The sequence below is a fragment of the Sphaerodactylus townsendi genome, linkage group LG03, assembly GCF_021028975.2.
Source record: "Sphaerodactylus townsendi isolate TG3544 linkage group LG03, MPM_Stown_v2.3, whole genome shotgun sequence".
In the NCBI taxonomy this organism is placed as follows: domain Eukaryota; kingdom Metazoa; phylum Chordata; class Lepidosauria; order Squamata; family Sphaerodactylidae; genus Sphaerodactylus; species Sphaerodactylus townsendi.
In genome coordinates, this window is record NC_059427.1 from 14,409,682 (window position 1) to 14,434,850 (window position 25,169).

Below are 25,169 nucleotides of genomic sequence, written 5' to 3' on the forward strand. Positions count from 1 at the left end.
TAGTCCATAACATCTGGAGTGCCAAAGGTTCGCCACCACTGCTTTAGGGACACTGTGAGCCTCTTTCTTATTACAATGCTGGTGAGTCATCTAGGAAAGGTTGCAGGCCTCGAGCAAGCTTTGCCTCTTGGAATCCCTGACAGGACAAGAACATCTGGCTCTCCCTCATCAACATGCTGCGCAAGAAGGACCAGCTGCCCGTGGTCGCCTTCACTTTCTCCCGCAATCGCTGCGACGACAACGCTTCCATGCTCACCACCATCGACCTGACCACGAATACGGAGAAGAGCGAGATCCACGTCTTCTTCCAGAAATGGATTTCCTGCCTGAAGGGCACGGATCGTCAGTTGCCTCAGGTCAGAGAGATGCAGAGGTGGGATCCAGCAGGTTCTCACAGGTTCCCGAGAGTAGGTGACTAATTATTTGTGTGTGCCGAGAGGGGGTTACTAATTGGTGATTTTGCCACGTGATTTTTGCCTTAGTTACGCCCCTCCTCTCAGCAGTAGCGTGCAGAACTGGAAGCAGTCTAGCAGGAGGTGCACCAGTGTGCGTGGCAGCCTGGCCTCGCAGTGCCCAAGCTTCCCGCCTAAGGACCGCGCGGCGCCAGCCCTATGACACAGCCCCGCCCCAGGAATGCCCCACTCGGAATGCCCAGCTACGCTCACTGCCCCGTCCCGGGTGCCCAGCCCCACTGGCGCTACACCACAATTTGAATCCCACCACCATGGGAACCTGTTACTAAAATTTTTGGATCCCACCACTGGAGAGATGTGAGCTTTGGCAACATAAAAGCCGAGAGGCTGCCAGTGATTTGTGTCCGGCGTAATTTCCATGGGAAATTGGCCTCTTGACATGGAAAGGGCCTTTGTGCACAGGAGCGGGGACCAGATCCTCACAAATGTGTAAAAATCTGCGCCTTGTCAAATTGGCTACCAGAAATTTGACTTTCTGTCATGTGGGAAGGCAGCAGCCTCAGCAAAATGGCTGCCGAGAGCTTGTGGAGAAGGGCAGAACTGGTCAAATTGTGTGCTTCTGAGGACACGAAAGGTGGGTCTGAGGTTTGAGGAGCAGATTTCAACACAGCCTGAGTTAGTTCTTCAATTTGGCAGCCTCCCCTTTTGGAAGTAGGGCGAAACCTGGGTTGCCGCCAGAGCTGTGTGGTCCGAGTTTTCAAGAAGCATCATGGCAGTCACGTTTAGAGTGTACAGCTGAGAGGAACAGAGTTAATAGCAACAGGCTTCTTGAAAAGGCACGAAGGAGCAACATTGCTGTTTGTGGGCTTCAGGAGGCAGGCAGGCAGGTCATCGGGCCCGGCCTTGCTTTGTAACTGGCTGCCGGTTTGTGCTTCCAGGTGGTTCACATGGTTGACCTCTTGAAGCGTGGCATTGGGGTGCATCACAGCGGCATCCTGCCCATCCTCAAGGAAGTGGTGGAGATGCTCTTCAGCAAAGGACTGGTCAAGGTGAGCCCAGTAGACCTCGTTCAGAGTGAGGACTGCGAGAGTGTGAGGTGCGCGGGAACTCAAGTCATCTTTCTCTCATCAGATCCTCTTTGCCACAGAGACGTTCGCCATGGGGGTGAATATGCCAGCAAGGACTGTGGTCTTTGACTCAATCCGCAAACACGATGGGGCAAACTTCCGTGACCTGGTGCCAGGTAGATAAAAGGGCTCTGTAGCTCCATGCCGAAAGGTATCCTGGTGACCTTCTGCAAATAAGGTGGCCAAGCAATTCCTGGTCCAAACACTTGTCTTCTTTTTCCTCTTGGCCAAGTGGGTTTAAGGGGGATGGGGGGCCACTTCCCTGGTAATGATGAGCGGATCTCCTGGTAATTCTCCCTGTCCCTTGCCCTTCCTCAGTGGAGCAGCAGAAGGCAAATGAGGGGGAAACCATGTGGAAGTCACTTCCTGTTTCAAAAAAGGACTTGATATGATGTTCTAGGAATCTTAAAAATCTCTGTGATAAACCACAGAGTCTGTGGTGGGAGCAGTAAATTGCCAAGTATCACCTTCTTTCTCCACCCCACCCCATGCCTTGTATGGCCAAAAGTGCCTTCTACTAGTGGAAAAGAAGAGGACAGGATCCAGCCCATGTCCTATTACTTCCTTTTCAGGAAAGGACTTGATATGATGTTCTAGGAATCTTAAAAATCTCTGTGATGAACCATAGAGTCTGTGGTGCAGTAAATTGCCAAGTATCACCTTCTTTCTCCACCCCACCCCCATGCCTTGTATGGCCAAAAGTGCCTTCTACTAGCGGAAAAGAAGAGGACAGGATCCAGCCCATGTCCTATTACTTCCTTTTCAGGAAAGGACTTGATATGATGTTCTAGGAATCTTAAAAATCTCTGTGATGAACCATAGAGTCTGTGGTGCAGTAAATTGCCAAGTATCACCTTCTTTCTCCACCCCACCCCCATGCCTTGTATGGCCAAAAGTGCCTTCTACTAGTGGAAAAGAAGAGGACAGGATCCCACCGATGTCCTATTACTTCCTTTTCAGGAAAGGACTTGATATGATATTCTAGGAATCTTTAAAATCTCTGTGATGAACCATAGAGTCTGTGGTGGGAGCAGTAAATTGCCAAGTATCATCACCTTTCTCCACCCCACCCCATGCCTTGTATGGCCAAAAGTTCCTTCTACTAGTGGAAAAGAAGAGGACAGGATCCAGCCCATGTCCTTTTACTTCCTTTTCAGGAAAGGACTTGATATGATGTTCTAGGAATCTTAAAAACCTCTGTGATAAACCATAGAGCCTGTGGAGGGAGCAGTAAATTGCCAAATATCCCCCTCTTTCTCCATGCCTGGCCAAAAGTGCCTTCTACTAGTGGAAAAGGAGAGGACAGAATCCAGCCCGTGCCTTATTACTTCCCTTTAGAAGTAAACTAGTTGGGTTTTTTTATAACTCCAGATGATAAATTCGAGGCAGGATTATGAGGGTATGAGACATGTTACATGCCTGTGTTCAGCCCAGATAAATGTTTGCTCCCTTCTGCTTGCTTGCCTTGCAGCCGTGCCTCTCCTAACCTGGAATACCTGGCAAGGGCCGGCTGAGCATGTGTGTTTCTGTTCGCTGTAGAGGAACTTTCAGCCCAGTGAGGCCCCCTGGCTGTTTAAGACCAGGAGAGAGGAACTTTTGTGCCCTTTCCTTAGAATCGCCCTGCTTCTGTTTCCTTGAAGGAAATTACGGATCAGGCAACCATCTTCAAAAACAGCAGCGGAAGTTGCCCTTAACAGTTCTGTGGGTGCAACAGTCAACACGCAAGTGCAAGCATTAAAAAAAACCAAACCAACCTCATTCATTTATTTAAAACACTTAGCTACGGAACAACCTCCCAGAAAAGTGCATTTGGCCCTCTCATTCTCTATCTTCAGGAGGCCGTTGCAGACAGCTTTATTTAAGACCATATTTGGATTGATTTAGTTTTTACTATAGACAATCCTGATTGGGAAAACCTTCCACAAGAGCCAGTCCTAATTGGAGATATTTTTTATTGTGACTTTTCACATAACACATAAACACATAAATCCCAGGTTAGGGACAGAGACAGAGTATACAAGTGTCTCTATGCTAATAGTAGAAGCATTCGACCTAAAATGGGGGAGCTGGAGTACAGAGTTTTGAAGGAGGACATTGATATAGTGGGCATCACAGAGACATGGTGGAATGAGGAGAACCAGTGGGATGCTGTTATCCCAGGTTACAGGCTCTACAGGAAGGATAGGACAGGGCGTATTGGGGGTGGGGTGGCCCTCTACATCAAAGAGAGCATAGTGTCACATAAAATAGACAATGCAGGGGAGCTGATTCCTCTACAGAAGCACTGTGGATATCAATACCAGGGGTGAAGCATAGTTTAACAATAGTAATATATTATTGTCCCCTTGACCAAAGCGCACAAGAGGATTCTGAGATGGAAAAAAAGAAATTAGAGAGGCCAACAAAAGCAAAGTTATGTGTGGTAATGAAGTGATTTTAACTATCCCCATATAAGTGGAGAAAAATGCATGTTCAGGTCATAGTAAGGAGAGAACATTCCTGGATATGCTAAATGACTGTGGATTAGAGCAGATGGTTGTAGAACCAACCAGGGAGATGTGATCCTAGATCTAATTCTATGTGGGACCCAGGACCTGAATGCGGGGAGATCCAGTGTTGTTTAGCCGATAGAGACAGCGACCACAATGCTGTCAGATTCAGTATCTCTGCATGCGAACAAGTGACAACTACTAAGGTAGTTGCATTAAGCCTTCAGAAAGGGAAATTTCTCAAAGATGAGGGGGGGGGATAGTGTAGGAAGCTGAAAGGAAAATCAAGAGAGTCAAAACTGTCCAGGATGCTTGGAGGTTATTTTAAAAACACAGTCTTAAAAGCTCAGCTGGAATGTGTTCCACAGGTTAGAAAAAGCAGCACCCAGTCCAAAAGAAAGCCACCATGGTTAACAAAGGGACGTTGAGGAAATTATTAGGAAAAAAAAGATGTCTTTTAGAAAATGGAAGTCCAAGTTAACTGATAAAGAATACCAGAGAGAACACAAATGGTGGCAAAAGAGAAGCAAGTTAGCTGTAAAGGGGAGGCAAAAAAGGATTATGAGGAACGCATGGCTGTGAACATCAAAACCAGCAACAAACAGTTCTTCAAGTACATCAAAAACGCAGGAAGCCAGCAAAGGGGAAGCGGTAGGCCCATTAGATGACAAAGGAGGAACAAAGGGTGTGCTAAAAGATGACAGGAGAGATTGCAGAAAAGCTGAATGAGAATTCCTTTGCATCTGTCTTCACCCAAGAGGAGGTGAGGAAAATTCCTGCACCTGAACCAAGCTTCTTAGGAGGCGAGATCCGAGGAACTAATCGAAGATAGTGGTAGACAAAGGAAGTTCTGGCGGCCATTGATAAAGCTAAATGCTACCCAAATCCCCTGGCCCAGATTGCATTCACCCAAGAGTTCTTAAAGAGCTCAAGCATGAAATTGCTGATCTTCTCACTTTAATATGCAACTTATCCTTGAAATCAGGCTCCATCCCTGAAGACTGGAAGATGGCCAATGTCACAATCTTTAAGAAAGGATCTAGGGGGACCCATAGAGGTACAGGCCAGTCAGTTTGACATCTGTTCCTGGTAAATTAGTAGAATCTGTCATTAAAGATAAAATTATTAAACATGTAGAAAAGCAAGACCTGCTGAGAAAGAGTCAGCATGGCTTTTGCAGAGGCATGGAAATCCTGTCTCTACAAACTTTACTAGAGTTCTTTGAGGATGTAAATAGGCATGTGGATAAGGGGGAACCAGTGGACATTGTCTACTTGGATTTCCAAAAAGGCTTTTGACAAAGTTCCTCACCAGAGACTATTGAGAAAAACTCAGCAATGAAGGAATAAGAGGAGTCCTCCTATGGATTAAAACTGGTTGAGAAACAGGAAGCAAAGAGTGGGTGTAAATGGGAAATTCTCACAATGGAGAGATGTGGGGAGTGGTGTCCCCAAGGATCCGTATTGGGACCAGTGCTCTTTAACCTATTCATAAATGACCTGGAAGTAGGGGTGGAGTAGCGTGGTGGCCAAGTTTGCAGATGATACCAAATTATGTAGGTGGTGAGAACCACAAAGGATTCGCGAGGAGCTCAAAGCGGACCTTGATAAATTAGGTGAGGTGGGCTAAGAAATGGCAAATGCAGTTCAATGTAACCAAAATGTAAAAGTGATGCACATAGGGGCAAAAATCCAAACTTCACATACACGCTACGGGGGTCCCAGTGCTACGGGGTCAGTCTGAACACAGGAAAAGGGATTTGAAGCGTCTTAGTTGGATAGTTCCATGGGAGATGTCAACTCCAATGTATGGCAGCTGTGAAAAAAAAGGCAAATACAATAACAAAGGGATAATTAGGAAAAGGAATTGATAATAAAACTGCAAAAAAAGTTGTGCATGCCCTTATATAAAGCGTGAAGCCATTGAGCGACGTGCCGCACTTGGAGATACTGTGTGTTCAGTTCTGGTCACCAGCATCTCAAAAGGATATTGAAAGAGATAGAAAAAAGTGCAGAAGAAGGGCAGCGAGGATGATTGAGGGACTGGAGCACCTTCCTTATGAGGAAAGGGCTGCAGCGTTTGGGAGACTCTTTAGTTTGGAGAGAGGAAGACGCCTCTGAGGGGACATGATTGGAAGTCCTATAAAATTCATGCATGGGGTAGAAAATGACTTGACAGAGAGAGACATTTTCTCTCTTTCTCCTGTCACTAGAAGAAACCAGGGGGGTAATTCATTGAAAATGCTGGGGGAAGAATTAGAACTCAATAAAAGGAAACTTACTTCTTCGCGAGCGATGGCCAGTTGGTGTTTTGGAATATGCTGGCCACAGGAGGAGGTGGTGGATGGCCACTAACCTGGATAGCAAAGCTTAAAGGGACTTGGACAGATTTAATATGGAGGAAGAGTCAATCCGATTTATGGCTACCAATCTTGATCCTCTTTGATCTGAGATTGCAAAATGCCCTTAACAATGATCCAGGGTGCCTCGAGGCAACAGCCTTGAAAGGCCATTGCTTTCACATCCTGCTACATGGCAGACTCCCAAAAGAAGGCACCTGGTGGGCCACTGCGAGTAGCAGAGAGCTGGACTAGATGGACTCTGGTCTGATCCAGCTGGCTTGTTCTTATGTTCTTATGTTCAAGGGTTTTATAATTGTTTATTTTGGTTTTTTTTAAAAAACATCTTTTATTTATATCGTGAGCCACCTTGAGTTCTGGAAGGGAGGAAAGGCCACTAACAAATGTTTTAAATAAATATTGTATCTCACCTTCCTTTTCCCCGCACCCAAGGCATCGTGGGAATTGTTTAATCAATTGAGTCAGTACTGTGTAGCCCAGGGGTAGGGAACCTGCGGCTCTCCAGATGTTCAGGAACTACAATTCCCATCAGCCCCAGTCAGCATGGCCAATTGGCCATGCTGGCAGGGGCTGATGGGAATTGTAGTTCCTGAACATCTGGAGAGCCGCAGGTTCCCTACCCCTGGTGTAGCCCTTCCTGTTGGTGGACATTTTCCAACAAGTTAGAGGCAACCTCCTCCATTTTAAAATAGCCCTTGGGCTTTCCTAGAAGGCTGAGACGGTTTTTAAAAATTGTAATGACTTTCTCTATTGTGACAAAAGGACGTTCTGCATATGGAGGTAGATCCCCTCTTGAATCCACGAAGCAAAATTTGAAGCTTTTCTCCACCTTTACTGACTTTCCTGTGGGAGGACAATTCACTTAAGGCAGAGGAAGTTTCCTAAATATGGAAGATGGCTGGCTCCACCTCAGAATTTGCAGCCAATCGCCAATTTGCACAGAATAAACAAACACGCTACTGAAATTTGAATGCGACGGTTCATTGTGTTCCTGAGAGTCACACATACAACAATTAACACAGTGTTGTTTATGTACTTCAGTTCTGTTTTACCTTTCCTGCCGAGTCTTTCTTGTGGACTACAAATGTTAAAAACCGTGTGGGAAAACGGTACAGTACACACGGTACAACACAAAACAGTACAATACACACGATAAACAGTACCATCAAAATGGATTACAAGAGTTAGAAATGATGCAAAAAAGCAGAGCGATGCTTGCAATAAAACCCAGTGCAGCTGAACGAAACAAAACTGCCTGAAATATCTCCATTACCTTTAAAATGGCAAATTTTTGCCCCCTTTTTGGTGCCCCTCCCCCAAAACAAAGTAGTGCTTTAAGTATATTTCTATTTCTGTTCATGCATCTCTGGCCCCAACCTGATGTCTTTAGATTCCTAGTTGACAGCTAGTTTTTACGGGCCGTGTTGAGCGGTGGGAAAGGTGACAGGCCTGCCTCTTGTCTCAAACAGCTGAGTACATCCAGATGGCCGGCAGAGCTGGGCGCCGAGGTCTCGATACCACGGGGATGGTGATCATCCTATGCAAAAACCAAGTGCCCGAGATGGCTGACCTTCACCGCATGATGTTGGTAAGCTGCAACCTCCTTGTTAGAATGAGCTAAGCTGCATTGGGGTGACCTTATCAAAACCATGGGCACAAAATTATGTGCTGGAGCAGCAGTGGTGTAGTGGTTAAGAGCAGGTGCACTCCGATCTGGAGGAACCGGGTTTGATTCCCAGCTCTGCCGCTTGAGCTGTGGAGGCTTATCTGGGGAATTCAGATTGGCCTGTACACTCCAGCACACGCCAGCTGGGTGACCTTTGGCTAGTCACAGTTCTTCTGAGCTCTCTCAGCCCCATCTACCTCACAGGGTGCTTGTTGTGAGGGGGGAAGGGAAATGAGTTTCTTTGAGTCTCCTTACAGGAGAGAAAGGGGGGATATAAATCCAACTCTTCTTCTTCTACTACTGTATGAATTTAGAAACCGCCTTGCCGAATCAGACCAAAAGTTTCCTTAATCCAAATAGCCTTGGGCGTTCACAGTTGTTTTTGCCCTGATATTCACAGCTATGCTGCCTCTGAAGATGGGGGTTTTCTTATCTGTTTTAGCCCATAGCTGTCAATGCACCTATCTCCACAGACTCGTCTAACCCGTTTCTCAAAAGCCATGATGGTTTCCGCACAGCCCAAATATAACGGACTGAGGAAACTATTTATCCTATTTTGGGGAAGAACTCTGCACAAGGCTCTTCCCCAAAACAGGTTCAGCCGGTTATAGTTCCCTCAACCCGGGTTTTACAAAAAGTGCTATACTGGAGATCTTTTTGGAGACACCAAAGGAGCCACAGCAACCCGGACTATTTGTAATCGCTTCCTGGAGGGGTAAAATATCTGGTGCAAGGGGAAACTGGGACCACTAATAACGTGTTACACACGATATTGGTGTGCTGTGCAGAAACCACCCACGTAAGGCATGAAACCGTTGCAACGTGCCCCTAGTGCCAAAAAGTACCTGAGTGTTGGGCCGTAAAGTTGAATAAACATGAAGCAGACTGATGCTGAATCGGACCACCGGTCCATCGAGGTCAGTATTGCCTGCTCGGACTGGCAGCTGCTTTCCGGGGTCTTCGGCAGAGGTCTTTCACATCACCTGCGACACGATGCTTTGATCTGGAGATGCCAGGGATCGAACCTTGGACCTTCTGCATACCAAGAAGATGCACAATCACTGAAACATGCCCACCAGTGGCGGAGCAGCAAGGGGGCGGGGGGAGTGCGTTGCGCACCAGGTGCACGCCTGGGGGGTGTAAAATCGCCCCCAGCCCCTCTCACTTTTCCTTGCAACCCACAGCCCCCCGCGCCCCTTTTCCACATTTACTTTAGTTCCTTTTCTTTTTCTAGTACTTTTTCAGGCTGAAAAAAGCGGCCTCTTCACAGTTCAGGCTCAAAGACGGCCTGAGGAACTACAGTTCCCAGGAGACCTTGGGGCTCACAAGGTCTCCTGGGAAGTATAGTTCCTCAGGCAGTTTTTAGCCTGAACTATGAAGAGGCCACTTTTTTCAGCCTGAAAAAGTACTAGAACAGTGATGGCGAACCTATGGCACGAGTGCCAGCGGTGGCACTCGGGGCCCTCTCTGTGGGCACAGAGTTCATCATGTGGGGGGCGGAAAATCACCCCCCCACACACACATCTAAGATGGCCTGGGCACACTGAGTAACGATGTGCACGCACCGCAGTGAGTAGGGAGGACTTGGCTGGCGGGCCTGGTGCCTGTGCTCTGGGTGGCTGCTGCCCGGGGTGGGGTGCAGAGGAGGCAGAGATGCTAGAGAGGCACAGAGCGGTGCACGCGGGATTTGCTGGAGGCTACAGCAGGCTGGTCCCTTCTCGAGCGGGTGGGGTGGAGGAAGAGGGAGCCAACCGTTTTTTTCTAAACTAAAACCTCAGCATTCAGGTTAAATTGCCGGGTTGGCAGTTTGAGATAAATAAGTAGGGTTTGAGTTGCAATTTGGGCACTTGGTCTTAGAAAGGTTCGCCATCACTGTACTAGAAAAAGAAAAGGAACTAAGGTAAGTGTGGGAAGGGGGGTGGGTTCCGCGGAGGGGGGGGCACGGGGGCCATGGGGGGCGGGAAAAACACACTGCACACTGGGTGCAGTTTGGCCCAACTACGCCTCTGATGCCCACTCTCCTTTCAAATCCCAGAATTCAAATATGGCGGTAGAAAAACAATTGTAAGCAGAAAGCAGGGACCAAAGGTCAGCGGTAGAGGATGTCCTTTGCATGCAGAAGGTTCCAGGCTCCATCGCTGGCTCCCGGAGAGCTGGTGTAAGCTAGAAGCTTCCTTCTGAGGAAACTGCTGCTCGTCCTCCTTCACGCTTCCTCCATCTCCTCAGGGCAAACCGACGCAGCTGCAGTCCCAGTTCCGCCTGACCTACACCATGATCCTTAACCTGCTGAGGGTGGAAGCCCTTCGAGTGGAGGACATGATGAAAAGGAGCTTCTCCGAGTTCCATGCCCGGAAGGACAGCAAGGTGGGCAACCTTGGGGAAGGAGGGTGACTTAGCCGGGTCTGGCTGAGGGGTTTTTGGAATCTGATGAGTGAACTGGAAGCACTATGTAGGCCTCTGTAGTGGGAGGAGGCTGAGGGCGTCAGAGGAGTGGAGGAGCAGGAAGCGATAGGGCCTGGGAGCCCAGCAGAATTTCAGTAATGAGGGGGAATGGAGGCAAAGGTGAGTATCTGGCAGAGCAGAGCATCATGGGACTGACAGTTGATGATGAGCTTGGCGCTCCCTCTGTAAGCCGGTGTGGCAAACTGAAGGGTGAGCATGGTTGAGGGGGATATCTTTAATTCGTTTTTTTTTTTAAGTGCCTCACCTCTCCCTTCGTTTGAGGTGGCAAATAACGAGATTTCAAACACACACAAAATCTCCTTAAAATAGATCTAGCCCCGTGGTGGCGAACCTTTGGCACTCCAGATGTTATGGACTACAATTCCAACCAGCACCTGCCAGCATGGCCAATTGGCCATGCTGGCAGGGGCTGATGGGAATTGTAGTCCATAACATCTGGAGTGCCAAAGGTTCGCCACCACTGATCTAGCCAAAGAACACATTAGCGTACCCAGCACTTCCTAGCAGAGCTTCCAAATATTTTGCATTCTGTTAACTGATGGAGTTTTGGAACAGCACGGGGCGGATGACCAGGTGACTGAAGGCCGGGTTGTTCCTTGTTTCTTTCTCTTTCCTCCCATTCCCAGGTCTATGAACATCGGGTTGCCCAACTTAGCACCATGTTGGCCAAGATGGACGTGGCAGATATGTCGGGGCAGCTCAGTGATCTACAGGAGTATTATTGCGTTGTCAGAGAGCTGCAAGAGACCAGAGAATTCGTACAAGTATGGGAATGGGTTACAGGCCTTTTCTCTCAGGTTGAGGGGGCGGGATCTACCAGTGTCCCCAGAACCAGGAATGATTGGCTGGATTGGGGGGGGGGTGGATTTGAGGGGATTTGACAGGTCTATGAGGGGATTTGACAGGAGGGTGCATAGGATAGAGGTGTGGACTGGTTGATGGATCTTTCTTGCTGTCATAATATAACAAAGGAGTCTGTGGGAACTTTGAGAGACTAATAGATTTGCTGAAGCAAATGTAAGTTGCCACTTGTTTCGCGGTGGTTTACTACATTAAAACAATTTAACTCAATTTAAAAACAGGTGAACCAGATTTGTTTCCCCACTCGTCCACATGAAGTCTGCTGGGAGACCTTGGGCTAGCCCAGGGGCCTGCAACCTGTGGCTCTCCAGATGTTCATGGACTACAATTCCCATCAGCCCCTGCCAGCATGGCCAATTGGCCATGCTGGCAGGGGCTGATGGGAATTGTAGTCCATGAACATCTGGAGAGCCACAGGTTGCAGGCCCCTGGGCTAGTCACAGTTCTCTCTCAAATTCTCTCAACCCCACCTACCTCACAAGGCATCTGATGTGGAGAGAGGAGTTTGTAAGCTGCTTTGAGACACGTTAATGGTTGAGAAAAGTGGGGTATAAATTCAAACTCTTCTTCTAAACACAACATACAACAAATAAATATAAAATATTAACATTAAAACATGTGGTTGGCTCCTTCCCGCTAACAAAACACCTCAGATGTGGATTATACTCCAAAGGCCAACTTAAACAATTCAACCGCTCATGCCCTGTGAAAAGTAAACAAATTCACCCAGCATGGGTGTCATCTGAGAGTTCATTTCACAGGGAAGGCGCCACAACTTAGAAGGCCCTTGCCCTAGTGACAGCTAACCGAGCCGTCCTGGAGCTGGGCACAATTAGGGTTTTCAGACTCTGGTGCTTGCTGGAATTGAGCTCTTGGAGGCTGGACAGATAAGAGAGAGTGAGATTATTTCAGCTCTGGGATTCCAGGCATCATCTAGAACTGGGAACAGCCTGGCGGCTATGTGAGCTCCCTTTTTTACACGATGTCCAAGGGGTGAGGCCTGGAATTTTTGTTATTCCGGATCCGATTTCTTCATCTAGGCGAGGCATGCAGGGCTCCCTTGGGAAACATTTATTTGCTGTTTTGTACTCAGTACTTCCTATTTGGCAGTGAGAACCAGAACATTCTTTTTCTAGTACTTTTTCAGGCTGAAAAAAGCGGCCTCTTCACAGTTCAGGCTCAAACACGGCCTGAGGAACTGGGTTCTGAGTGGCAGCTTGAAGGTCTCTTGATTCTAACGGGAGGCCTGTACTGGACAGAAAGCACCTTGTGGGGAGCAGGAAGTGGATGTTTGCTACCCCTGAGATGAGCTGTGAGGGTGGATTGGAGGGCTGAGTTGGATTCCAGGACCCACAGTTCCGTAGAGGACTGGGAGTGACTAATTTAAAGGTAGGCACCACGTAACAAAGCAAAGGGTCTTTTCCCTGTAGAGTGTCCCAGCTAGATTGGCAAGTGAGGGAGGAATGAAGGGGGCAGAAATGGGCTTCTGGAGGAATCGGAGGTGAGCTGCTTCATAAACCCCCCCTCCCACTTTCAGAGGCGAATAATGGAGTCGGTGAACGGACTGAAGGCCCTTTCTGTCGGACGGGTGATTGTGGTGAATAACCAAGAACACAAGAATGCCCTGGGAGTGATCCTGCAGGTAACTGGGGCAGATGTGGGGCTTAAGTATAAAGAATGAGCCAGAAACAGTATGGATATATGAAGAAAAATTACTCTGCCTGGCTCATAAGAACATAAGAACAAGCCAGCTGGATTAGACCAGAGTCCATCTAGTCCAGCTCTCTGCTACTCGCAGTGGCCCACCAGGTGCCATTGGGAGCTCACATGCAGGATGTGAAAGCGATGGCTCAAAAGATCATCAGTAAAACCATAAACTTATTTTGAATGGTAAAAATAGGGTGGGTGGGTAGGGCAACCTCTGGGCTTCGGGACTGGACTACGCAGTGGCTTTTCCCAATGATGTTCTTGGATTCCCGATCTCGTCAGGTTTCTTCTGACTCAACCAACCGGGCCTTCAACTCTTTGGTGATATGCGAGAAGAACCCCACCGAAGGAGACTCGGCTGCCAATCCAGAGGGAGGAATGTCCTCTACTGCAGATGTACCACTGCCGGATGACCTTCTCCGCACCAGGCTCTTCCTCCCAGAGGGTAAGAAGGGGAGGCCTTAGGGGAAAAGGGTGATTTCTGAATCTCCCCCCTCCCCCAGTCGCATGCCACCAACCCCATCCCACCCATGCCTCCCTGCAGGCCAGCTTTGGAAAGCCGGCTTTTGAAAGCACAAAGGCCATGGGGGGGGGGGGGAGGATGGGGATTGGGGGCATGGCCCCACCCACTGAGCCCCACCCCCAGCTCTGCATGGAGTTGTGGGTATGGCCCCACGCCACCCTCCGTGCTTTCAAAATCTCCAGCTTTCAAAACTAGCCAGCAGAGAGGCCAGGGGGGCACCCAGAGAAGGAGTTGTCTCCGGGTGCCATTCTCCCCCCCCCCCCCAATACGCCTCGGACTGAGAACAAAGAAGTTGACAACTTCCTATCAAGCGCATGGGAGCATTGAAACATGGCAATATATTGATTAGCTGTAGGAGGTTAAGAGCTCATGTATCTAATCTAGAGGAACCAGGTTTGATTCCCAGCTCTGCCGCCTGAGCTGTGGAGGCTTATCTGGGGAATTCAGATTAGCCTGTGCACTCCCACACACGCCAGCTGGGTGACCTTGGGCTAGTCATAGCTTCTCGGAGCTCTCTCAGCCCCACCTACCTCACAGGGTGTTTGTTGTGAGGGGGGAAGGGAAAGAAGATCGTAAGCCCCTTTGAGCCTCCTACAGGAGAGAAAGGGGGATATAAATCCAAACTCTTCTTCTCTTCTTCTTCTTCTTAATTCAGGTAACTCGTTACTCAATACCCCATTTGCTATGCTAATTAGCTAATTTTTATGAACAAACAGCATCATTAACTCTTTCCTGACTGAAGAGCTGACACTTGCATATACCAACGCTTACCTCTGAAGATGCCAGCCATGGATGCAGGCAAAACGTTAAGAGCAAAACCTACCAGACCATGGCCACACACCCCGCAAAACCCACAACAACCAGTGAAGTTTTTTCTCCTTTTAAAAGTTTTGTTAAAGGTCTCCATGTATCAGCAAAGGTTTTTGTGCCTTTTTTTTAATTGTATAATTCCCTTATTGAAGAATGGGAGAACTTATGGATAGCTTCTGGTTATGTATTATTATTTGTACTTTTCTTTTCTTTCTTTCAACCTATTTTCATGTATTTTAATTTTTGAAAATTAATAATAAAAAAAAGTTTTGTTACAGAAACACTAGTTTGCCATGTAAAATTCCCAAGATCCTTTTACGAGCACGTGCCGTCTCTTGTTCTGGACTGGGGCCATTACCAACAGAATTGTACTTAGCGGTTCTTCCCCATTCCCTCCCCAGGCTCCTGTGGACATGTCATCAAGAAACTGGGCCCAGCCGACATTTCGGGTGTCACAACCAAGACCTTGAGAGTCAACGCTGAGCGCATCCTGGAGGATTTCAAGAAGCGACAGATGCCCAGGTTCAGGTGCGCTGGGGAGATGCTGCGCTCTGTATATACGTGGCTCATGCACAAGACAGTTGGCTCACTTGTGCACCACTCGAAAGATACGGTTGAGTGAAGACAAGTAGAGTTCCCCACCTGTCCTGCGCTCTGTAGAAACTGCAGTCCCCTTCTGCAGTGGCCAGAGGAGCATCCTGTATGGTGGCGGTTGAAGTGGGCCTGCAGTAGCGGATATATAGAATGCATTTATTTAGGAGGTCGTACCCTTGCCGCAGAGAAGTAATTTGGTCAGGCACAACCTGAAAACATAGGGAAGGCTCCTGAAGAGCAGTAAGCGCTCCCTTCCACTGATGCTTTTGATATGTGCACGTGTAGTCCACTTGCCACATAGGCCGTTTGTGTCCATCCTAGCATTGTCCCAAGTGATCACGTACAGCATAGGTGTCAAACTCCTATCAGTATCATGCTGGCAGGGGATGATGGGAACTGTAGTCCATAACATCTGGAGGGCCGCGAGTTTGACACCTGTGACATACAGGAACTTACTTTAAAAAAGCCATCTCGAGTGAGTAGCAGACATCCTCGGAGGGGAACAAATGCTACAAGTGCCAATCCAGAGCACGAGGGCTGAGCCGGCGCTGCGACATAGAAGAGACACCGTGGGTCACTTGTTAACCATTTCTGTCCTGCAGGAACGACCCCCCTGGACCATCGGCGGCCACGGCGACCCAGGAGCTGCTGCGCTTGGCCGAGGGCTCCCCTGAAGGGCTTCCTCTGTTGGATCCGGTGAACAGCCTTCAGCTGAAGGACATAGAGGTGGTTGAGGGCGTGATGAAGGCCCGTCACCTGGAGGAGAGGTTGCTCGGGTTCCAGTGTGTGCACAGCCCCCGCTTCCCTACCGAGGTCGGTACAGGTCAGGGCGGTGGGGGGTTCCCATGAGTTTCCTTTCCCCCCAAATGACAAGGGGGTGGGATGTGTGTGTGTGTGTGTGTGTGTGTGAGAGAGAGAGAGAGAGAGAGAGAGAGAGAGAGAGAGAGAGAGAGATAGAAGTGTGCAAATGAGCCCAGAATGTCGCACATGGCTGGGAGAAGCCAAACAGACAGAAAGAAGAAAATACATGCTTTCTTTCATTTTCGTAACATCTATAGGTGTCAAACTCGCGGCCCTCCAGATGTTATGGACTACAGTTCCCATCATCCCCTGCCAGCATGCTGGCAGGAATGATAAGGAACTGTAATTCTATAAATATTTAGATATGCTGGAGTAACGGGAATTCAGGATTAGAAGCCAGAGAAGCAGCAGTGTAAAATTAGGCAGAGAGTGAACATTTCTGCATGCTTTTGTTTTTCACCCTCCCGTGGCTGGGAGAAACCGAACAGGCAGAGAAAGGAGAAAACATGCTTTCCTTCATTTTCGTAACTTGATACCATTTCAGAACTGAGTTCGCATCGAGGCTCCCAGTTGCCTGTAGCTCTGGACAGAGAAAGGACCCCTTGCGATCTGCCCTGGCTCAAATTCAGATCAGGAAGCTGTCCTTGCCTCACTTCCTGCGTCCGTCTCTTTCTTTTCTCCCCTGCAGTATATCCGGTTCCAAGAGCGCCAGCGGGTGCAGGAGGAGCTCGAGCAGCTGCGGTTCCGGCTGTCCGACCAGTCCTTGATGCTGCTCCCCGAATATCACCAGCGTATCGAGGTGAGAGATTCCTGAAGGGCTGGTGTGCGGCCAGATGTCTTGTGGGCCAGGTATCCAAGCCACAAGGTTGAGAGCAGGAGCACCAAGCAGAGACAACACAGTTAGCTATGAAAATCTATTTTTAATGAAAATAATTTAAACATTTATATACCGGAACCACAACTCTTAATCAACAACAAAAAACATACATATTATAAACAACAACAACAATAAAACAATGAGCAATACATAGAAGAAGAAGAAGAAGAGTTTGGATTTATATCCCCCCTTTCTCTCCTGCAGGAGACTCAAAGGGGCTTACAATCTCCTTGCCCTTCCCCCCTCACAACAAACACCCTGTGAGGTAGGTGGGGCTAAGAGAGCTCAGAAGAACTGTGACTAGCCCAAGGTCACCCAGCTGGTGCGTGTGGGAGTGCACAGGCTAATCTGAATTCCCCAGATCCGCCTCCACAGCTCAGGCGGCAGAGCTGGGAATCAAACCCGGTTCCTCCAGATTAGGTACACAAGCTCTTAACCTCCTACGCCACTGCTGCTCCTAACATACACAGAGGATCCCAAATAAAATAATATCCAATCTCTGTAATGCAGTACAGAGATCCACTAAATATATAAATGTTTACATTATTTTCATTTAAATAGATTTTTATGTCCGCACTAGAGCCAGACAGGTTCCTTTCCCTTCTGTAAACTAGATACTGTCTCTGGCTCATTATATATATGTCCAGATGCCGGGCCCCCTCCCCCTCCCTCCCCTCCCTTGCATGTCACCCCTCCCTCCCTCCGTTAGGGTGGGTGGGCACTTTGCAGGTGCTGGGGGCCCTGCCCCTTTATGCCACCCCTCCCTTCCCTCCCGCCCAGTCTGGTGAAATCGGAAACATTGAGAGGAATTGCAAAGTAGTGAGTAAAGCGTGTGTTGCTGTAACGTCCACCAGATGGTGCTGTTTTTTTTAAAAAAAAATATGGTTTTTCCTGTCACAGGGTGTGACACCTGTATCATAGTGCAATAGTACGTATATAAAAACACACATGTATTCGGATGCAACATTGTGTCTAGCTGGTTTGCTGATAAAATCAGGTTGTGGGGCATTCAGGAAGTCTTTGTGAGCTCTAAGGGCAGGTGCGTCTAATCAAGGCTGTGCTGCTGTTCAACTGATTCGAATGGCTGGACCTTCAGGGAAGGAATCGTTTTCTGCTGTGCGTGCCTGAGTTGGGAGGGGGAAGGGTCTGTCAGGCAAACCCCTCTTGATATCAGAGCCCGTAAATTAAGATGGGGATCCATCTTAGTCTGGGCTGTCTGTGATACCAAGGTGTGACTGGTAGGCCACTCTGTCTGGCTACAGGCTTGCATGCCGGCAGTGGGACAAGGGGGGAGCTAACATTTGTATAGGCACCCTCGGCCTCAGTGTGGTCCCGCTTGGTGGCAGCGTCGTATGTGTGCCCTATCATATTATCTCCCCAACCAGAAAGCCTTGCATCCCGCCCCCTCTTCTCTCAGGCCCAGTTTCTAAAAGGCGAGGCTGATGATGGCCTGAAGCTGCTTTGAAGACTGCCAAGTGCTGGATGCGTCCGAGGCTCCTCCGCCAAGTCATTTTGCCTGACAAGGGTTGCCTCTGAAAAAGGGGCCTCCGCTCCTCGGTGGGGGACCTACTCGTGATCCCTGGCCCAAAAACGATCAGGCTGGCCTCGACGAGGGGCAGGGCCTTTTCAGCCCTGGCCCCTACCTGGTGGAACAGGCTCCCTCGAGAGATCAGGGCCCTGCTTGGGTTCACAGAGTTTTCATGGGGGCCTGCAAAGGCACGAACCTGTTCCGCCAGGCGTGCTTGGCCAGCCTGGTTAAAAAAGCCATCTGCCATGTCCATCTGGCCTCCAGTGGGCAGCACGAGGTGGGGGGGGGGAGGGGTAGCCAGAGCATGCCATCCACATTTTTTTTTTTTGTAAGCACGGTTCTGTTTTTTTTAGGTAATTGATATGTAAATTATGTTTTAATGTATGTTTTAACCCTGTTGTGAACCGCCCTGAGCCTCCCTCGGGGAGAGGCGGTATCTCAAAATTAATAATATGCTTAATACAACTCTGAGGAAAAGTTATTGTTCTGAAAGCCTCAAAGACAGAAAATTGGAAAAGATGTCCTTCGTGGCCCCAAAACTGTGGAAACTGTGCAGCCATTTATTTCCTCAGGCCCCAGAAGCAGTTCGAAGTGTGTGGATGTGTGTTTTGTGCTTCCTGTCGCCTTTTTTCTCCATTTCCGCTTGCCTCACCCGTCCGCAGGTCCTGCGTTCCTTGGGCTACATCAACGAAGGAGGGACGGTGGAGCTGAAGGGGAGCGTGGCCCGCCAAATCAGCAACCACGAGCTGCTCCTGACGCAGCTGCTGTTGGACAACACCCTGACGGACCTGCGGCCGGAGGAGATTGTGGCCTTGCTCAGCTGCACCGTCTGCCAGGTGCGCACCCAGGTGGAACCGCAGCTGCCTTCGGTCCTCCAGAAGGTGAGTGGGCTCCGAGCATCCGATTGGCTGCGTGTGGATGTGCCGTGTTCCATGTTCCGTGCAGCCGTCAGTGCTTCTGCCTCCCATAACAACCACAAGCTTTCCCTGATGGAGCGGGTGGGGCTTTTAACAGCTCCTTCTTCCAAGAGACCCCAGCAACCTGGCCTGTTGTTTGTGCATACCCCACATCCAGTGGTGGGATCCAAAAACTTTAGTAACAAGTTCCCTGAGCCAACCCGCCCCAGCAAAGGGGCAGGGCAATACTGGTAAACCTGAGCCCTGGGCAAAACCTGAGTTGGATGCTCTCCCATGGGCAGCCACCCCACCACGACCCCCCCCCCCCAATTTTTTTTTGCACCAGGTAATTTTTAAATCATTATCACATTATAGGAAATGCCCCAACTCACAAATCTGAACACAGCAATGGTGAAACACACAGGTTCTTTGATAGAGACTGGTGAGATAAAAGGTACGAAAGGCTGAGAATCAATGAATTGCAGTACCTGAAGGGATTAACCCAGTTCAGGGAGTTACATTATTAGTCGCAATTGCTATATGGAACCTTCCCGTTCAAAGGCAGTATGCCTCTCAGGGAGGCGAGGGCGTGGAGATGGAAAAGTGGACCCAATGAGTAACACCCCCTCTGCACACACAAATAATTAGTAACCCACTCTCGGGAACTGGTGAGAACCTGCTGGATCCCGCATCCTAGCCTCGGTGAAAATAGGTCGCTGCCACACTTGGCTGCCAGACAGTGTTTATTTTGTTTATTTAGTTCTGTTATTTGCAACCCACCTTTCTGATTTAGAGTCAGGGCGGACAACAAAATGTAAATCAACGCAAATCAGCGCAACGAAATGGTAGTGGGTCTGCAGAAAATTTGAAACAAGGCTGATGTCTGAGTAAAGCAGTGTTTCCCAACCTTTTTGAGGTCAGGGTACCCTTGACCTCACTCTTCATATCTCACGGTACCCCTGCCGCCACCCTCCACCTTCCCCTCCCATTGCCCCTGCTTGCCACACACCCCCACCTTCCCCTCCCAGGGTGAAGGGTAGCACTGGGGGTGGGGGTGGCTGCTGACCTTGTGGCAGGCCCTGCCCCATGGGCCAGCTCCATGTCCTTGCTGGCGCCGGTGGGAGACACCACAAAAATGAGGGGGGGCGGTAGTGTTGCCGCAGTACCCCTGGGACATGCTCACGGCACCCCAGGGTACCAGGGAACCCTGGTTGAGAATGGCTGGAGTAAAGCATAAGTCCTAAATGTGACATGTTAAACAATGTAGAACATGGTGTTACGTCAGCAGGAGGACAGTGCGTTTTCCTGGGCCGGTCTGTTAGCTTGGCGGGTCACCAGGCAGGCAGGCAGGAGCCTGCAGTCTCCCGCCCAGCTGACTCCGTTCTGTGCCTCTCCCTCCCGCTCCATTTCAGGGTATTGAGCACATCCGGTCAGTGGCGGAAGAGATTGCCCTGTTGCAGCGCAAGTGTGGTCTACAGGAGTCGGTGGAGGACTTTGTGGAGCAGTACAAGTTCGGGCTGGTGGAGGTGGTCTACGAATGGGCCCGCGGCATGGTAAGGCGTTGAGTGGCATCTTCCCAATGTCCCTTGCTCCCCACAGGCCCCTTTGCTTTGTTTTTCTCCTGTGAAGGGTGGTCTGGTGGTTGTGAAAATATGTCGGATCCAGATGGGAGGGTTTTTCTTGTGGGGGAGGGTCAGACATAAGCCTCACGGATGTGCCTTGCCTCCCACTATGTGTGTGTCTAGACCCGTGGTGGCGAACCTTTGGCACTCCAGATGTTATGGACCACAATTCCCATCAGCCCCTGCCAGCATGGCCAATTGGCCATGCTGGTAGGAACTGATAAGAATAGTCCAACAACATCTGAGTGCTAAAGTCACTCCCCAGCTAATCTGGGCTGCTACCATGCTACTGCTTCTCTCTCCAGAAGGGGCCTCTCTAGGCTTAAGGAAGGATGCTCATTTTCCTCAGCCGTGCGCTAGTGTAGTGCAGACTATGCTGTATGCCAGGAACCTGGTTTTGTTTCCCTGCTTCTGCACATGAAGCCTGCACATGAGACCTTCTGCACATGAAGCCTGCATATGAGACCTTGGGCTACTCACAGGTCTCCCAGAACTCTCTCAGCCCCACCTACCTCACCACATAGGGAGAGGAGTTTATAGGCCCCTTTGAGTCACTTTACGGGAGAGAAAAGCTGGGTATAAATCCAAGCTCTGCTTGCGTCTGCCACGAACTTGCTAAAAGGGCCTTAGAGGACAGCCAGGTGCTCCCTCGGCTTTGAGGGCCCGACCTGTGTGTTATGGGGGATAACATCGGCCTTGCAAAGGTAAAGCATTCCATTGAGCTGCAACCTGACTCATTGCAACTGCAGGACCAAGGAGTCTTCAGGAGATGAGCAGAGGTGGTTTGCCATTGCCTTCCTCTACGTAGCAATCCTGGAGCCAGAGTGGTGTAGAAGAAGAAGAAGAAGAGTTTGGATTTATATCCCCCCTTTCTCTCCTGCAGGAGACTCAAAGGGGCTGACAATCTCCTTGCCCTTCCCCCCTCACAACAAACACCCTGTGAGGTGGGTGGGGCTGAGAGAGCTCCGAGAAGCTGTGACTAGCCCAAGGTCACCCAGCTGGCGTGTGTGGGAGTGCACAGGCTAATCTGAATTCCCCAGATAAGCCTCCACAGCTCAGGCGGCAAAGCTGGGAATCAAACCCGGTTCCTCCAGATTAGATACACGAGCTGCTTAACCTCCTACGCCACTGCTGCTCCAGTGGTTAAGTGTAGTGGTTAACAGCAGTAGACTCTGATCTAGAGAGCTAGGCTTGCTTCCCTGTTTTGTTGTTTGAGTGGCAGACTCTTATCTGGTGAATTAGATTTGTTTCCCCGCTCCTTTGCTTGAAGCCTGCTGGGTGACCTTGAGTTCTCTCAGAACTCTCCCTGCCCCACTTACCTCGCAAAGTGTCTGTTGTGGGGAGAAGAAGGGAAAAGGAGTTTGTAAGCAACTTTGAATCTCCTTTCGGTAGAGAGAAGCAGTGTTTGAAAACCTCTTCTTGCTAGTCTCATCTAAATGTCGGTCCTCCTTCGCTTTCAAGCTCTGATGAGATCAGGCTAGTCTAAATTATTTGGGCTCTTACAATACCTGCCTTACTGACTTGACTTGACAGCTTTGCTTGCTTTTTTTTTTTTTTTGCAAGGAAAGGATCACTTTTATTTATTTATTAACCTCTGTCCCCTTCTGACGGACTCAGAGCAGTTCACGCATATATGTGTTTATGAGCATATCTGATAACTTATGGCATCCTTCATATCTAGAAACCAGTGATGGAAGGAGTTATGTAATAAACCTGAATTATCAACAAACTGAAACAGAGCAAAAATAAAGCAACAGGGGAAGGAAGAAAAAAGAAAGAAAAGCTAAATGTAACACTGTTGGTGCCCTCAACCACAGGCTTGGTAGAACACTTCTGTCTTAACAAACACTGTGGAGATGAGATAAATCCTGCAGGGCCCTGGTTTCATCGGACAGGGCATTCCACTGGACTGGTGCCACAGCCGAGAAAGACCTGGCCGTGGTCAACCACAGCCAGACAGATTTTGGGCTAAGGACCGCCAGTGAGTTGTTACTTGCTGAGCCTAGTGCTCTTTGGGGGTTATATCAGGATAGGCATTCTCGTGGGTCCCACCTTCAGGCTGATTTGGTGCTCCACCTGCTGGCAGAGCACTAGCTCGATGTGGGCTCTTCACGGTATCCCCGTGAGGATCCACACAGCTGCCTGCTGAACCAGTGGAAGGTTCTGGATCAGTCTCAAGAGCAGCCCTGTGTAGAGTGAGTTACAGAAGTTGAATCTAGACATGACGGTTTCATGGATCACCGTGGCTAGGTCAGAGCAGGACAGGTAGAGCGCCAGCCCTCCCCTCCCTTTACATGCCACCCACCCTAACTGAGGGAGGGGAGGGAGGGGTGGCATGTAAAGGAGGGGAGGGAGGGAGGGGTGGCATGCAAGGGAGGGGATTTTCCCATTTTCTCAATGTTTCCCATTTCACCAGACGGCCACAGCAACGCGTTGCCGGGTACGGCTAGTGTAGAAAATGCCAGGCTAGCTGCCTGTGTGGCCTGCGTCTCCGTAATAAGAACTTGGGGTTTTATTACATTTTGTGTGTGTGTGTGTATGATTTTTTTAATGAAGTCACCTTGCCCGGCAAAGCAAAGGTAGGCTATCAATATTTTGTTAAATAAAATATGAGATAACACCTGTAGCACTAGGTGGTTGTTATTATTTGATTTACTATCCTGCTCTTCCCACCAGAACAGACTCAGAGCAGCTAAATATATAAATAAAATGCAGTTTATATAAAATACCATAAAATACAAGGTATAAAATCATATAAAGCAGTGATTTCATAGGCAAGCCGTTTTTGTGGGGTAGTTTGGCCCTGCTTTCCCCGGCTATTCTTTACCCCTTAGCTATGCGCTAGGTACTCATTTACCGACCAAGGAATGGATGGATGGCTGAGTTGACCGTGAGCCCGCTCCCAGGATATCTGGCGCACAGGGGGCTCGAACTCCTGACCGTGTGAGTGGCAGTGCAAGCACTTAACCACTACGCCACGTGGCTCCTCACCAAAATCATCTAAAGATAGCTCTAAAACCAATCAAGCCTAGGCTAGTGCATCCTCCCTCCAATTTAAAGATGGAAAAAAGGCAAGCAGTGAGATGGAGAATTACACTTGAGGTGGTGGAGGTGTTCAACCCTTTGTCCCACCTCAGTCCAAGAGAGTCTATCTGCCTGCCCTGGATAGGACTTCAACCAAAACGTCATGGTTGAAGTTCCAGGATAGGATGGAAGAAAGACCTGCGTTCAGGTCCCGGCTGGTCATTCTCATCTGGTGAGTGTGGATCAGTCGCCCACTCTTAGCTGAAACTACCCCGTCACAATAAAGTGGAGAAGGAGGAGAACTAAGAAGAAGAAGGTGAGTGTGGGAATTACAACCACAGGTAAGCGTCCATTCCCAATTGACCAGCTCCTTTCTGCTTCTCCCCCGCCAGCCATTCGCCGAGATCGCCCGCCTGACAGACGTGCAGGAGGGGATCGTCGTCCGTTGCATCCAGCGCTTGGACGAGACCTGCCGAGAGATGCGCAACGCGGCCCGGGTCACAGGGGAGCCGACTCTGCACGCCAAGCTGGAGTCCGCCTCCAACATGATCAAGAGGGACATTGTCTTCGCAGCCAGCCTCTACACCCAGTGAAGGGGGGCTGGGGGTGGCTGCTTTTCTATCTCTCGCCTTGGTGGGAAGGGGCATTGGGTGTCTCTCCGATTCCTAACCTCTGAGAGGTTGCAGTTGTGTCTCACAATAAAGAAGGAAAGTTGTGTTCTCATCGCTGGGGGCTACTACCATTGGCTTATTTTGACCGTCCGTTTGCCACCAGGTGGCCTGTCTGTTCCACTTGCTTCAGAGAGACCTCCTCACGATCTGCTTTTGTTTCTGAATCATTCTTTTTTTTAATATAATTTTTAATTGTATCATTTGAATATTACATTTATATTAATGCTTTTCTTCATTTGTTTTCAAACAATACATTTTCCCCTTTTTTCCCTCCCCCCTATATTTTTCATATTTTTGTCAAACAGCCAGCAGTAAGTTCATTCTTTGTAATCTTTTCTCCCATTTCTCCTCATTGACTCCAGCTTCTTTCATCCAGTCCTCGTATATGGTCCATATCTTCAAGATTTCGCTCTGTTTATCTTGCCACAGTTTGTTCTTTGTTGTTATGTCAAAAATGTCCAGTGTCACTTGTTCCCAGACATATTCCAACCATTTCTGGATTGTCCATTTTTTCTTTTCTTTCCAGCCTAAAGCTATTGTTGCATGTGCTGCTTTGATCATTATTTTGCACATGTAGCTATATTTTTTATCTACCCTTCTATCCTCCATTACACCCATGAACATTAAGTCGTTATTTATCCCAATATTAATCTTCACCAGTTTCTCGATATATAACATTACAGTTGTCCAAAATTTTTTCACTTCTATACATTCCATCCACATATGGCTGTAATATGG

General features: G+C 48.9%; 1 protein-coding gene across 1 annotated transcript in view; it reads left to right on the top strand.

Moving 5' to 3' along the window:
* SKIV2L (Ski2 like RNA helicase) overlaps positions 1 to 24,485 on the top strand; it is a 42,763-nt gene extending 18,278 nt beyond the window's left edge. Inside the window, exons 16-29 of the mRNA XM_048488752.1 lie at positions 144 to 356; positions 1,352 to 1,462; positions 1,545 to 1,656; positions 7,858 to 7,976; positions 10,281 to 10,418; positions 11,144 to 11,281; positions 12,916 to 13,020; positions 13,368 to 13,530; positions 14,820 to 14,946; positions 15,615 to 15,825; positions 16,502 to 16,612; positions 18,881 to 19,099; positions 20,527 to 20,667; positions 24,153 to 24,485. Of these exons, the coding sequence (XP_048344709.1) occupies positions 144 to 356; positions 1,352 to 1,462; positions 1,545 to 1,656; positions 7,858 to 7,976; positions 10,281 to 10,418; positions 11,144 to 11,281; positions 12,916 to 13,020; positions 13,368 to 13,530; positions 14,820 to 14,946; positions 15,615 to 15,825; positions 16,502 to 16,612; positions 18,881 to 19,099; positions 20,527 to 20,667; positions 24,153 to 24,353 (2,109 nt within the window). The 3' untranslated portion in view covers positions 24,354 to 24,485. The remainder of the gene's footprint in view (positions 1 to 143; positions 357 to 1,351; positions 1,463 to 1,544; positions 1,657 to 7,857; positions 7,977 to 10,280; positions 10,419 to 11,143; positions 11,282 to 12,915; positions 13,021 to 13,367; positions 13,531 to 14,819; positions 14,947 to 15,614; positions 15,826 to 16,501; positions 16,613 to 18,880; positions 19,100 to 20,526; positions 20,668 to 24,152) is intronic.
* The last annotated feature ends 684 nt before the right edge of the window (positions 24,486 to 25,169 follow it).